The 14,470-nt window shown below is 35.6% G+C and overlaps 3 protein-coding genes across 4 annotated transcripts in view; 1 reads left to right on the forward strand and 2 right to left on the reverse strand.

Moving 5' to 3' along the window:
* Positions 1 to 3,066, forward strand: part of LOC130828750 (uncharacterized) — a 3,263-nt gene extending 197 nt beyond the window's left edge. Inside the window, exons 1-2 of the mRNA XM_057694716.1 lie at positions 1 to 258; positions 2,219 to 3,066. The exon at positions 1 to 258 is cut by the window's left edge and continues 197 nt beyond it. Coding sequence (XP_057550699.1) covers positions 1 to 183 — 183 coding nt within the window. The 3' untranslated portion in view covers positions 184 to 258; positions 2,219 to 3,066. The remainder of the gene's footprint in view (positions 259 to 2,218) is intronic.
* Positions 2,939 to 7,237, reverse strand: LOC130828748 (multiple C2 domain and transmembrane region protein 5). The gene is made up of 2 exons (XM_057694713.1): positions 6,551 to 7,237; positions 2,939 to 5,826 (listed from the first exon to the last, which is right to left on the reverse strand). Exon 2 carries the CDS (start codon positions 5,524 to 5,526, stop codon positions 3,208 to 3,210), a length of 2,319 nt encoding a protein of 772 aa, XP_057550696.1. The 5' UTR covers positions 5,527 to 5,826; positions 6,551 to 7,237; the 3' UTR covers positions 2,939 to 3,207.
* Positions 7,238 to 7,398: 161 nt separating this feature from the next.
* LOC130828749 (uncharacterized protein YMR315W) lies at positions 7,399 to 13,850 on the reverse strand. Of its 2 annotated transcripts, XM_057694715.1 has the most exons (14): positions 13,827 to 13,850; positions 13,236 to 13,306; positions 12,952 to 13,087; positions 12,388 to 12,528; positions 11,863 to 11,911; positions 11,587 to 11,604; positions 11,181 to 11,296; positions 9,867 to 9,980; positions 9,393 to 9,443; positions 8,729 to 8,817; positions 8,586 to 8,646; positions 8,425 to 8,502; positions 8,102 to 8,200; positions 7,399 to 7,712 (listed from the first exon to the last, which is right to left on the reverse strand). In XM_057694715.1, exons 1-14 carry the CDS (start codon positions 13,833 to 13,835, stop codon positions 7,584 to 7,586), a joined length of 1,161 nt encoding a protein of 386 aa, XP_057550698.1. In that variant the 5' UTR covers positions 13,836 to 13,850; the 3' UTR covers positions 7,399 to 7,583. The 2 variants fall into 2 exon arrangements, with proteins under 2 accessions (XP_057550698.1, XP_057550697.1); XM_057694714.1 differs by lacking the exon at positions 13,827 to 13,850 and having other exon boundaries at positions 13,236 to 13,382.
* Positions 13,851 to 14,470: the final 620 nt, after the last annotated feature.

The following is a 14,470-nucleotide window of genomic DNA, read 5'->3' on the forward strand; positions in this document are numbered from 1 at the left end:
TGTAGCCACCTTAATCGCGCATTTGCCGACTGTCTTATTGGTATTATTTGCCCATCTGAGCTTGAAGCTGTTCGATCCCTTTGTTCCAGCGGTGGTACTTCTTTGAAGCGTTCACAATGTCAACAAGCTCGTCTTTCTCTTTCTGTTTGCATCTCTCAACATCAAACTGATGATCAATCATGATCATTCATGATTATTAACCACCCAATTCAAAAAGCCTTTTTGGTTGGATGTGAAGAAATTGTGATCTTTCTCTTGGTAAGTTTAGGGTTTTTTTTTTTCATATAATTTGTTTTGAATTGGGTTGTTGGGTGATTGGTAGATGTAAAGTTTTTGCTGATGTATCATGCTAATGTCATTTTTGTTTTTGTTGGTTGATCATCCTTAATCAAAATTTCCTCTAAAAATGAAAAAGGAGAGATTTTGATTCATTTAATGATTGATGTGCATAAAGTTATGATCTTTCTTTGAGTTTTGTTATTCATATGATATAGTAGTATCTGCTTGTTAAATTCATTTGGTTTGGTGTGATTGAGATGGATTTTTAGTCTAGAATTATGATAATATAGAAGCATTTTGATTGGAGAAAAAGGGTGTTCTTTGCAATATTGGATGTTTGTGTGAGTGAATGTTGAGGCTAGTAGAGAAGGGAGATAATGAAAAGAAAGTATTGAAGATAGAGTCAAGCTTTTGTTGTTGAAACAAACGACTAGCTAACATTGCCCGTTCAACATGCTATTGAAGGAGATCATGATTAGGTTTGAAAGGGACGAGTTTTGGACCCTCCAATGGTGAGAAGAAGTGTAGAAGGATGAAGAAAAGACAGAGTATAGACACACAAGAAAAAAAAAAATCAATGCTTTGATGAACAAAGCACACATAACAACATAAATGGTGTCTTGGACATATCTCCCTCAAATGGGATTATTTTTCATTAAGCATTCAACAATACATTAATGACGTACTCACAATGCTTGATTTCACATTATCAAGCTCAAAAGTCCCTCCTTTAATGGAGTTGACACATGCTAATACAGTCGAAGAAGTGCATCAGTAGGCTTGACACAATGTGCTCGTTCGAGCACACTCCATCCACACTGATGTTTGTTGCTGCACACTATGTTGTTCAAGGCAAGGCACTCAACGTTTTGTTCAAGGCGGTTCTGTTGCAAGCCCCTCTTAGCTTCCTTAAAGCACCAACTTCATGCCACTCTTTCCCTCTTGTATTCTCATTATCCTTATCAATGATAATGTATGCCATGGAATGAACAACAATGTGATCAAAATCACTCCAACATTGGGTGATTTGGCACTTGCGCTAACAATGTTGAGAGTTAATGGATGACTAAGACTTTGTTTTGGATCATAAGGTAAATTTACTGCAAGTGGAAATCAAGAATGTAATTGCGTAATGCTAGATTTGTGCCCTTCCATGCTCACGTTGATTTTCATTCTGAGGCTGGTGAAGAAGAATGGGAATGTAGTATATACTGAAATGGAGATTAGGATTAGTTGTTCAAGTAAGGAATTTCGAGTGAAGTGCACCTTTTCGATCTGCTAGTGTATATATGCGTGATCATGAGGAGAATCAGATAGACTGCCCTGCAAGTGGGACTGAAATTATGAACTCTCGTGATGTGAATGTCTCGAATTGCTGAATTTTGTTTTCATCATTTTGTATTGATATTTACATGCACTGCATCATTTTTCATGAATATCAAGAGAGACCGAAGCATACATGTTTTAGCTTTCTTCCCTTCCAAGGATGGAGAGGTCATATAGCTGTAAATCCCATTGAAACAAGTTGATTAACAAATCATGCTTACTTTCAACATTGCTTATGTAGGTGTTTAGTTTTGGCATATTAGATTGTTGATTACTGTATAACTCTGTCTGAAGAAGCTTGGCCCTTTAACTATTTGACTGTTTCTAATTCTGGATTTGAATCAGTTACGTATAGGTGTTCTAAAGTATTATTTTACTATGTTCAGGGTTTCTAGGGATTCTATATAAACTCCTCTTAACCTTACTATTCTGTATTGTTTTTTTCTCCACACATATTAATAAATTTTTCTCTCCCTACCCAGGGAGACGTAACTAACACAATGTTGGTAAACCACGTTAAATCTCTGTGTGTGTTATCTGTTTATTTTCTGTCTATTTCTTTCTTTCATTTGTTTCGTCATAATATAACCATTCTTACTTTATTTAAATGCAGCTGTGAAAACAGGAGCAATCCTGCAGTATATTTCTCGATAGCACCTCTGCAAGATTAAGCGCTAGAGAAATGTCTTGCAATCACTCGGGGATAAAAGGCCAAGATAAGGCGTAGGCTTTGGTTGCTGAGCTTTTATCCCTGCATACAAAAAAATAAACTGATCTCCGATGTTAGTACAAGTACTAGAACTGTAAGCAGTTGTTGAACAATCTGATCAAACTCTTTATGTTCGCAGTTTGAGTACAACGCGATCAAAATTTCTGTGTTTGCGACTGATTTTGCCATGCTAGTGACAAAGCAACTTTGTGAAGTTAAAAGTAGAGCCATATATTTGTTTGTACCCACTGTTTAATGGAATGATATTTTGCACAAAGAACTAACCAGATTGTTTGGTATTTGGCCTGTTATGTTATGTAGCAAAATCACTTTCATTTGTACTCTCTCTATGGCTCTATCCTAAAATTACATCCCTTGTGGTTGTAGATTACTTTTGTTAGTAAGGTGACTGGCACAAGTCATTGTTTAACGTAGAGTTGGATATCTTCCGAACTAGATTTTAGACAGTTTTTGATAATTTGTTTGTACCAAGTAATTTTTGACAAAATGTCATTTTTTGCACGTAGTTTCTGACATAATTCATCTTTTTACTGCAAATCCCAATAATGTAAGGTTGACTACATAGATATTGAAGGTAAATGGATAATTATAAAAAGATGAAGATACCTTGGAACAATGAAACCTTTTGATATTGATTTATGGGAGTAGCTAGATAGAGTAGTGCATGAGGATTCATTGCAAAATGCCCAACAAAAAGCAAAAGCATGTAAAAAAACTAAAAAAGTAAAAAACACTTCATAGATGTCTGTTGGATTCTTTCCTTCTAAATTTGGAACATCATCATCGTAATTCATAGTTAAGTTTCTGTTAATTAGATAGTTCTAATTTTGCTGCATGGGCCTGAAATGGTGTAATGACATTATGAACTGTTTTCACAGCATGCTGTCGGTTCTTGCAGGTAGCCTTCGAAAGAAGTTAATCGGAACTGATGGAAGCCTTTTCCTGAATCTCGGATGCCTTAATACATAGATGCCGTAGAAGAGGATGATTACTTTGAACGGAGTAATATACAACACAATAGCGGCAAGTAAACAGAAAGTAACAAACAATGCTGTTGCTCTTGGATCTCTCCAGCTGAGGAGTGACTGAAACCGCTCCCCTTGAGTAGCCAAATCTCCTACAACCGTCTGAATTCTCCCCGCAATGCTCCTCAGCCGATCATATCTCATCCTAATGATCTCATTTCCGCGAGATGTAGGAAACGTATCAAACTCCTCATCGAGCTCATCAGGGTGAGTCACATCAGCGTGTGAAAGGCGAGTGTCCATATGAGGTGGGTGCCTAGGCCTCCATCGGTAGTTCCAAATTCCGATCATGAAAAGATAGAGAAAGATGGTGGGCAGAATTAGTTCGGGATATACAATAAGTATTATTAAGAGAATGTGAATAAGGATTGTAGTAATCGGGTTTTTCCAGTTGCAAATTTGATCGAACCATCGACCAGCAGCTATCATTCCGCTTAAAACGTTCATGATTCGGAAGAAGTTCGCTTTGCTCCTTCGCATACTCCACATATGCGAATCGACATCTAACATATACTCGACAACCTCTTTTCTCAGAGGAGGTTCCGCTCTGCTGAGTCTCATGGAGACGATATGAATCGCTTGGTGTCTCAAGCTATCGAGCTGTATGACCGACAATGGATGAATGTAATGCATTTTTGGTAGCAATGGATGAGAATACATATGCAACATGTTCATCCATGACGAGCAAGAAAACCTCACAGCAAGTTGAACTTCACCCATCTTCTTTACTCCCGAAGGATGCAACACTATAAGAGGATATGCATGTGTGTAGACTCGATCAGCTTCGAGGGTCGAAAGCCTAACTCTTACTTTACCGATTCTTGAATCTCTCATTCCGGGATTTCCATTTAGATGACAGTTATCGAAAACACCGATTGTAATGACTGTACATGGATCAAATACTTCCCAAGTGTATTGCTCGTTCCATTTGGGATGAAAGCTGTCGATGATGGTTCTTGTCCGAACCCATTTTTGGCCATACTTAGCCACACAGTATGCATCAGTTGTCCCTCTTCCGTCTTTGTTCTTCATCGGCATAAGCCCATGAGCACTTAGAATCCCGAGCTCTAAAATACCAATGCTCGGTTTCCACAACTGCTTGGCTGTTGGCCTTAGATCACTGCTGTAATGGGTAGATTCATCCAATACATGATAACCACCATCCAAACAAATCCTTAGATGAATCCGACTAGCAAACTTAGCTTCCTTCTTTTCACCATCGACAATCATATGCTTTTCGAGATTGTACCATCGCGTGTTCACTGGTTTATGGTCCAACCTTCTTTGCAACATATGCAAAGGAATTAGACATCTTCCTAGAGATTCTTCTTTCCCGGGTCCAACTCTATCTTCGACACTCAACACCAAGGCTTCTTCAAAAGGCTCGGCAGCTACAAATAACAGATCTTCGTTCCACATAGGGTTCAGGGTCTTAACTGGGCAGATTTTAGTCTTAAAACCTTGAGTTCCAAGCATTGCCTTAACAAATACTTCAGGAAACCGGGTTTTATCATTAGGCACCAAATCCTGACATTCAATAACATTAACCCTCACATACCACAACTTAGGCGAAAGGTACACTTTAGACCGGATTTTCCCCACAGTGTCCCCACCAACAGAAGCCGCATCAGAATGCCACGCCTCAGGGAACGCCTCATCACCTTGCGTGCCCATCCAAACCGCCAACATAAGCTCCCCTTTCGCCTTATCCCCTTTACGATCCTCAAGCCTATACCATTGAGGAGCCAAAGGACTATCCGGAGGGACTCTCTTCGGAACCTCATTCAAGTCAAATACAACCCTCCCAATGAAATCATCCTTCACAACATCCTTATCTTTCACCAAAATCTCGACAATCGAAGATTGAATTCGTTCTTTCGAGAATGCAAACACTTGATGCCACTCGGGCTTAGTGTTCTTCTCAAAATGCCTAGTTGTTCCCTTATAGTTCCCTAACTTAACTTCCACATAAGGGTCACAACTCCCGGTTACGTCCTTTCCGGGCAATTCCTTTGCCTTGACTACTCGAACATACAAATACTGCATTTGCTCAACAAGGTCATAGGTAGAGGTCAGCTTATCCCTACCTAAACCGGCCACGCCAATGGCCGGAGAAGTCTCCTTGAGGGCAAATTCCTCCTGTGGAGGGACTGCCACTGCCTTCATTTTTTTCTTTGTGCTTATAATTCACAAAACAAAATGTGGGTTTTTCTCTGTGTAAGAATTTAGCTGAAATGGGTAATTTAGGCTATAAAACATCAAAAAATTGGCATATTGAAAAAAGTAATTAGAGTGATGATCAAGCAAACTGAAAAATATGCACACCAGGAATAATTGATAGCAGTCAAAAGTAAGAATCTGGCAGACAAACTCAAAGGTTTTAAAGAAGAAAGTGACTAATAAAATTTACCAAAAGTGAAGTGTTTCAGTGAAGCAAACACTTAAACAGTGCTCAATCATGAACACCTGCATACACAAACACACACACAAAATCAATGCTTTTAAACTGTATGATGGGTTCTGGCAAAAATTAGCAAACTAGATTATATATATATATATATATATATATATATATGGGAAATATTATTTCAATGCAAAATACATACTTACTTTTTACCAAATATTTATATTTTAACTTCTTATATAGAGCGTTAAAGGGTTATATATATCATCTCGTGTCATATATTAATATATCCCCATAACTATAATATCTCTTATAATCAGTCATTGAACAGAAATTGAGCCACATTTTTTTTATACATGTTGGGTATGAACCTAGAATAAAAATGCGGTAAAATAGTCGCGATTGCGGTAACGAAATGGAGTAAAGGTGCAATAACAGTCTTGATTGTGATAACGAAATGGTGATGCGGTAACGGTGAGATGCTTTTCTTGTAACGCCTAAATATCAGTCGAAATTAAAAGATATTTCTTGATACAAACTAAATGGCGGTTTTATTACACCTTTACAACACAAAAAATATCAGTTTGTTGTTTTTTTAAAAACCCATTCTTACATAATTTTCTGGCTAATTCTCTTTTCAAATTCGCGAATCGCTCAAAATAACCAAAAAATAGCCTAAAACTGATCATAATTTTCTTTTTCGATTCGCAATTTGCGAGGAAATTAGCGAATCATATGAATGTAAAAACCTTATGAACAGAGGATACAAGAAAATGGCATACTTACAGAAACAGAACAAACAGGCAGACCTGCATTTCAGCTTAACTGCTTAAGACTTACAATGGAGTAAAGAAGTGTTTGGATCAACCAAGAAAAGCCTCAAAAAAGGAATAATTATGTCTTTAATAAAGAGAAAAAATGAAGCTGATGGGCAGAAGTAAGGGTTGCTTACCAACTCAAACAAACAGAAAATTTGTTGAAGACCAAGTCTAGTTAAAATTTACTAGTACTACTGATTTTTGTTGTTTTCTATGACAAAAATTCTTTCAAAAAAAAAAAGGTGTTTTTTTATGCATTTGGGAACATGAATTTTGTTGGACAGACAAAAGAGTAAGACCATAGAAAAGAACGCTGTTGTTGGAGTAAGGTTAATATTATGCAAAAACAACTTTAAGGGTGAAAATAAACATTATTTTTTAGAGTATAATGTAAACCGAGAAATTGAAAGAGTTAGGTGAAAATCAAATTAATAATATTACTCGAAAAAAGTGATACTTACTAATTAAGACAAGATTCAATTAAAACAAAGAGAAAAAAAAAAAAAGCTTTGAAAATTTTCAAGAAATCACTTTTATATAAATATTTTTTAAAATTCATGATTTAACTTTTTCTAAAAAAACAAGTATATGTAAGTCTAGTCTATCATCTAATAAATTCTTAATTGTGTAATATAGCACTTCCGTCTTCCACCAATGTATCAATTTACTACTAAAACTTAAATCTTTTCTTTGTGGAAAATGTAATTATGAGAATTCTACCTTATGTTAATCTTTATTTATCTTAAAAAGAAAGTTTAATATTATAGAAAAGTGTTCTCCTAAAATCTTGTTTTTAACTATATTTCATTATTCCCATCCTTCAATGTTCTTTCATATCAATAATTGTTCTTTGATGAAAATTAGACTAAGTTTGCCTGGTTCATAATAACTCAGCATTGCTTGCCTGTTTGGTTCCTTAATAGGCACCTAAGTATTGCCACATTTTATTCTAATTCTAAAGCAGAACAAATCAATTTATAACATGAATCTCTCTATTCTAACTAGAATTTTTTGACAGGCACAACAGCTCCTTGCTTTGTTCCAGACTCTAGCATTGCTTCCAAAATAGCCACGTCTCGTGCGCCTTCAACGTAAGACAACCGAGGGTCGGGTTTGTGGTTGCCAGATACCTGCAAGAAACGGTCGACCTTTTTGAAACTGAACGCCTTAAGTTTGTCAACACTAAACATAATTTTCATTTGAAGTGTTTGGTTTGACATAATATTTCATCGTTGCCATTTTCCTTCTGCTTACCGACACTTTTTTTGGAGGACCAAAAGAAAAGGAAGGGACGGGGAAGGGAAAGGAAGGGAATAATAATGAGGAAAACTTCATTTATTTGTTTAGGAACTAAATCCTAAACATAGTGTGGGTTTTAATGCAAGAAGTCGAAAAATGAAAAACTAGTCGAATTTTCGTTCTACTAAAAAAAAAAATTTCCAACGAAAATGCTATGTCGAAACTCGAAACTAAAAAAATCTGAGCATTAGTGATTTGCTTATTTAACTCTTGGACTTACCTCTGAAATATCATACAAGAATGTTTTGAGTTCTTCCGTTACTCCACTGAACGGGTGGAACGAGCTTGTGCATTGTCCGTCCATGTCAAATTTAGAAACCTGAAATAGCAGAGGCGATTATAAGCAAATGCCAACTTTCTGCATATTCAAACAAACATCATCATCATCATCGTACCCGGTGTATCTCGTTAATAGAAACTATGATCAGGGTCTGACAAGGGAAGGAAGACGGAAATCCATACCCATAAAGGAGGATGCTGTCAAAGAGTTCTTCGACTCGAGAAAATAAACTAAGATCTGATGAACTATGAATTTCAGCGTACCAAGTAACCATGCTTCCCGTCAATGATGCCACGTTCAACTTGTACAGTTCCTTCTAAGCCGACAACTCGCCAGAATATCTGAGGTGTGCAGTGATGAGTTAATGGAGGAATGATGCTTAAAAATGATCCGAGTTAGTTTGGTTTTTTGTGTTGCAACTTACCTTTGGTGATCTAGTTGATACTGCCATCACGAAAATGCCAGGGCAACCGTTCTCTAATTGACTGCAAAGGTATCGGAAACAATGTTCAAAGTTTTTATGATTTGAAGAAAATGGCAAATAAAGTTGGTGGTCGTGTAGCATACAATGTACTGGAGATGTTATCTGGCGGAGGCAAAGTTGTATCGACATGAGTTGTCAAAGCTGAAACTGACTTCATTTCACACCCAACAAGCTGCTCGGAACAAAACAGATCTTCGTATTAAAGGGAAAATAAAGAGCTACTTCATCAAGCTTCATATATTACATGGATGAACATAGGAAGATAAAGTTTTCTCTAGAAATGTTGGCTGAGAAAAGCATAGAAACAAACTACGGCTTTTTGGGAATTTCAACTTCCTATCTAATGAGCAAGTGTCTTACATAATCTTCCCAAAATTACTATGGGGTGTTTGGCAAAATAGTTTATTAGGCAATTTTAGCTTATTTTAATACAGATAGAATGTTGGATGGTCAAACTATCCAATGCTAGTGTTTGGTAAATTAGTTGGTTAAGACAACTTATTGTTATGAATAAGCTGTTTTTGAACAAGATGCTCATAGCAGCGGCCAGCGGGTTTAATATCACCTGGTCAAACCAGTCAATAAAATCAGCTACCAGCTATTAGTTGTTTGCCAAACACCCCTCATGTCTGACCAAACAACCTAATTTATTTGTTGTATGCAGAGAGTACAATCGTTAATATGTATATAAAAACCCAAGGAACATGAAGTTTACGATGTTGATGAGAAAAACCGTTAATTGCTTACCATCCTTAGTCCGGCAATCATATGAACCCCCATATCTAGAATAAAACCACCCTGCCACAGCGAAACAAAAAACAAGATTTAACATGTAATGCACAGTTGCATAGTATTCAATCAGATTTCAATGCTAAGGCAGTAAGAAAAAGTTCAACAAATCGACTTAAACGTTGGCATCATTAACAAAACACAAAGGATAGGAGATGCTGCAATGCTAAGCATCAAAGAAAGACACATGATTGCCGTTCATCCAAGGAAAAGCATAACTGAATTTTCATCATGAATTCGACAACGTCAAAATTAGAGCTACTTGTTATCGTACTTTAATTTTCAGCAAGCCATTCTGAGATGATGCGATTTGTAAATTTATTTTTTCCGACACATACGCCTAACAAAATCTTATAGCATAAAATAGTTGTCCCTAACAGATTAGTTTCGCCCTCGGTAACAGGATGTTGCACTTATGATAGAAAAACTTACAGTGAAGTTTCTCCTCCAAGAACTTGAGAAATATGGGTTAGAACTATTCATTGATCCCTCCACAACAACTTGGACACTCATCATATCTCCTATTTCTTCGACTAGCTTTCTGCCCTGCACAACGAATAGGTATTCATTTAGACAAATGATGTCAACAATTTAAACAAAAAAATTTACATTCAACATTTTTATTAAGTTAATTGTCCCCATCGAGTTTTCGTAAAGCTGGGCACAAAATTTTTCTTTTTTTGTTGAAAACTGGAACTGTCATAAGAATTTTGAGTTACCACTAAGTAAATTAATCAACGTTTAGTGAAAATTTCCAACTTCTAAGTATTTTCATTTTTAACTTTCTACAAAAAATGTCAACTAAATAATTATACATAAGGAATTTATAGAAAAAAATTCCAAAATTCCTTTTATACATCGGAAGAGATTAGTAGAACCTAATCGGTCTAAAATTTAATTGGAGCAATTGAATAGAAGTATAATAGCATAAAATCTTATTTTATTTAAAGAAATTAATAATTTAAGCAATCAACAATCTAAACCATTTAAAATAGTAGACTCTAACAAATATAGTTGCATACACTCGAACATAGTGCCCTCATTCATTCTTCCTTCAATCTCAAGAAAAAGGGGAGGCAAACAACAAAACTCACAAATCTAATTTCCAATTTCTTTCCCTTTACACTAAAATTTCCACTTTTCACATTTAAAAAACAACCTTACCATCAAAATGGCACCAATACTAGACTAATTTATGCAAATGAGTTAATGTACTCATCTCTAGTATCCACTTCATTTCACAACAAGATTAGTTTGAATTATAATCACAGAGAGTTGTAAAAATCAAAAAGAGCATCAATCACAACAACAATGGCAATAATAGCAATAACACAACAAAACTAGAAGAAAAAAATGAAGAGTAGAACGGGCTATCCTAGGCTCCTATATAGATCCACCCATGGCAACAACACAGAAAATCATTGTTAATTCCTCCGTAATAGAGTCAAGGAGATGCAAGGGACTAGGAAGCGATGGAGTTTTTGGGTTTTGTTTTCCTTTCTTTCATAATCTAAAAAAAAACATAATGGAAGGGATAGGGGGTTCAAACGCAGACCTCTGGTATAAAATAAATCTCTTCTACGAACTCATCTAACTTTGCTCTTTTGCTACTATTTGTTGCTTTCCAAAAGTTAAGTGATGTCAATTGAAATCAACGAACACACATTGTATCCGCCCCTGATCCCCCCCCCCCCCCCCCCCCGAAAGAAAGCAAATAGCTTACAGGCAAAGTTGAACATCATGTACCTCAATGAAACCAGGTTCAAATCTGTAGTTCTCTGCTACAGCCCAGATTGGTTTGCTGGGCATACCAGGGCATATAAGATTGTAATTTGACAGTGCTAGTTCTGCCTCCGCATTATCTGCACAGATGAATGACATTTAAAAATGTAACTACCAAAATCTTTCAAACTTTATCCCAAGAATTACAACCAAAGTGCCCCCCGCAAAAGCCTCATTTGTTCACATTTATCACGAATTGCGTTAAAGAGAGATATAGTGACTGCTAATTCTTAAAAAAAATACGCATCTTTATAACTTTCAATAACTTGCAACTTGAAAGTGAAATGCATGTTATGATCCATAGACAATCAAACAGAAAAAAGAGAAAGAACATCGCCAAAACAGTGAGAAATAAAGACAATTCACTTACTTGCTGCAGCTGGTTTCTCTGTCGACCCACCAGATCATCGAAGACCCATGATACCAACACGAAAGTAGCAGAAAACATAGTAATCCGTCATGAAAAAATTTAGAGAAAATTATTGAAAATTTTTTATGCTATAAGCCAACAGCAGCTAGTTGGAGGCATCATTCCCTTCATATAGAAACTCGAGACAATGTGTCTTATTTTCAGATTTTCGCTTGTCTCTTCATGAATAATATGGGATACAAGTTTTGATTGTTATCACGAAGGAAAAATTACTACCTTGGATCACATGCTTCCCTGCCTTGAGTAGTTTTAATGCTATATCCACCTAAACAATGTGTCGACAAGCAGATAAGTCTGTTAAGACATAACTTTACATAATACTTCGTCGACATATAAACTTCACATAGTACAATTAACTATAGGCAAGAACTCAGGAATAAAACCAAATAGTTAAATGACAGCAAAAGTGATCAAACAATGTCTTTCCATTGTCCGATATCCAAACCGCCCTAAAATGTTCAATATTTATGGTGGTGTTTGAGCATCCAAGCCCCAACATAGGTCTGCCACTGCTTATACGACAGAACTCAGATGGTAAGAGTACATTATAGACACCCCTACAAAAACAAAGACCGATATTTTTATCATCCGATCCTTCACAATGTATAGTCCTGCCTAGGCGAGACTCACTTTAGTGGCATTGGCACAATGAAATGAAAATATAGTTTAATTCATATGACCATATCATCATCAAAAGGCAATACAAGAAGATAACATCTTATAAAAGAGTATAAGAAAGACCTGAATTTGGGCAGCAAGAACAATAGCAACTCCAACAACCGAAGAATCCTTAATAATATCATCAAAACCAGCTTCACCCCACTTACAATCTACATCTGGGAAACTCCTACTAGCTACCTCCATTGCAGATCTAGCTGATTCCTATCCACATTATAATTTTATAATCACATTTCACACAAAACTAAAATCTTAATCATCGTCATCATCATACCTAGTATATCAAGCTTATAAAAAGCTAAGCCATGATCAGGGTTCGGAGAAGGTTGAAAGACGGCATAACATACCCTTGTGGAACAAGATAAGGGGATTGAAGCCAGTCACACTCACGACCCCAGAAATCAAAAACATATTACAGAATACAGAACAACAATGCCTTAATTCCAAAAGATTGGGAAAATTTAACAATGATAATTAGCAATTAAGCGATTCCTTCGATACTTTATACCAGCAAGTATCAAAATCATTATTTGATAAAAACAAGATTAGATCTTTATGGAGTACTCTTGCAAGTATTAAAATTCAAAAGAGTAAATGAATTAAAAATGGGAGATGTGTAACGGATACCTCAGAGCGGCTCCAAATATATTTGACAGAAACAAGATGAGAAATTTCTGATAATCTGGGGATGTATTGATTCTTCACAAAAGTGCCTGCTCCAATGATGGCGATCTGGGTCTTTTCTGCCATTGATTTTGTTGCTCTGTAAAATAAATGACAACACCATCTTTAACAAAAAGATTGAATCTTAATTGGGTTTTAAGGGAGTGTAAACTAATTTATGAGTTTGTAATTTCTGGGATTCGAAAATTTAAGGAAAGTTAAGTGAATAATGAAGAGGGAAAACTAACCTGTTCCCACTTTCAACTTTCCAGGCTATAAATTGCTTAATGCTTAGTAGTGTCGTTGTAGGTCTAACAGTCTGAGCTCCAAAAAATGGACTATTGTTTATGGCATGACTCATAAAATTTCCTCAGTAACAAATTATTTGCAACATTAATAATTATGCATTAGTTATGTGAGAATTTGTTTAATTTGTGTTAATGCATAGATTGTTAATATTAAATTTTTATTATATATAATTAAAGATATTAAAAATTAAATTAATACATTAAACTGCGTGAAAAAATAAATGTTATAAAAATTTTACTACAATGTTGATTTGTCAAATATTGCATCCAAGTTTATTATTCAATTTTTGAAATACTCATTACGTTTCATGAATTTTGATAAAATAACAAATGACACAAAGATTAAGCAAGATTCCAAGCCCGCGGGGAAAAGGAGTTATGTAGACACGTTCTTTGGCATCACTCTACTCTCGTCTAGCGACGGTATGAGCCAAGATATTTCCATTACACCTAAAAAAGCTAAAGTTTACATCATCAAAATTATCTCAAAAACAGAAATTCTATCGTAAATAAGAAAGAAAGGCGAAGAACCAATTGCATCCTTAGTAATATTCGAATGACAGTGAGGGTGCCCTCCAGGTGTTATTTTGGGACGCCAAGCCGAAGAGCAAGTTTTGTCCCAAATTTAGCTGCAAGAGCTTCAGAATTCTCTACATTCCACCCGCATATAATTAGAAGGGAGAATTTTTTTTTATTTTTTTAAAAATATGTAGAAGTATGAAAATTCATATTCGTTATGAATAGTAATTAGGCGGTAGGTACAAGGTCATACCCGCCTCATATGTGCGCGCTTCGCCGTATATCCATCCACGTCATACCATTATTTATCGAGTAATTTATAAAATATTAATTTTTTTTAAAAATTATTCTATTTAATCATATTTGTTTTCGCAAAATTTTTTTAAAAAATATCACAAATTGTTTCATGAGATAGTCCCACTGAGATATGCACCTTACATATGTTATAATAGATGAGAATTTGAGCATTTTGTTTGAAAAGAATTTATAGTCTGTTGTAAGAGTAGCTCAAAACATATAGTGTAACACGCCACCATAAACTTTAATCTTTGTCTTTTAAGCCCAAAAAAAGCTCTAGTCACTCATAAATTTTTGCCACCCAACCCCTAAGAATACCTTTCAAATTGAGACGAACCATCAAGATCTCACATAAATAT

Source organism: Amaranthus tricolor, chromosome 12 (assembly GCF_026212465.1).
Source record: "Amaranthus tricolor cultivar Red isolate AtriRed21 chromosome 12, ASM2621246v1, whole genome shotgun sequence".
Lineage (NCBI taxonomy): Eukaryota > Viridiplantae > Streptophyta > Magnoliopsida > Caryophyllales > Amaranthaceae > Amaranthus > Amaranthus tricolor.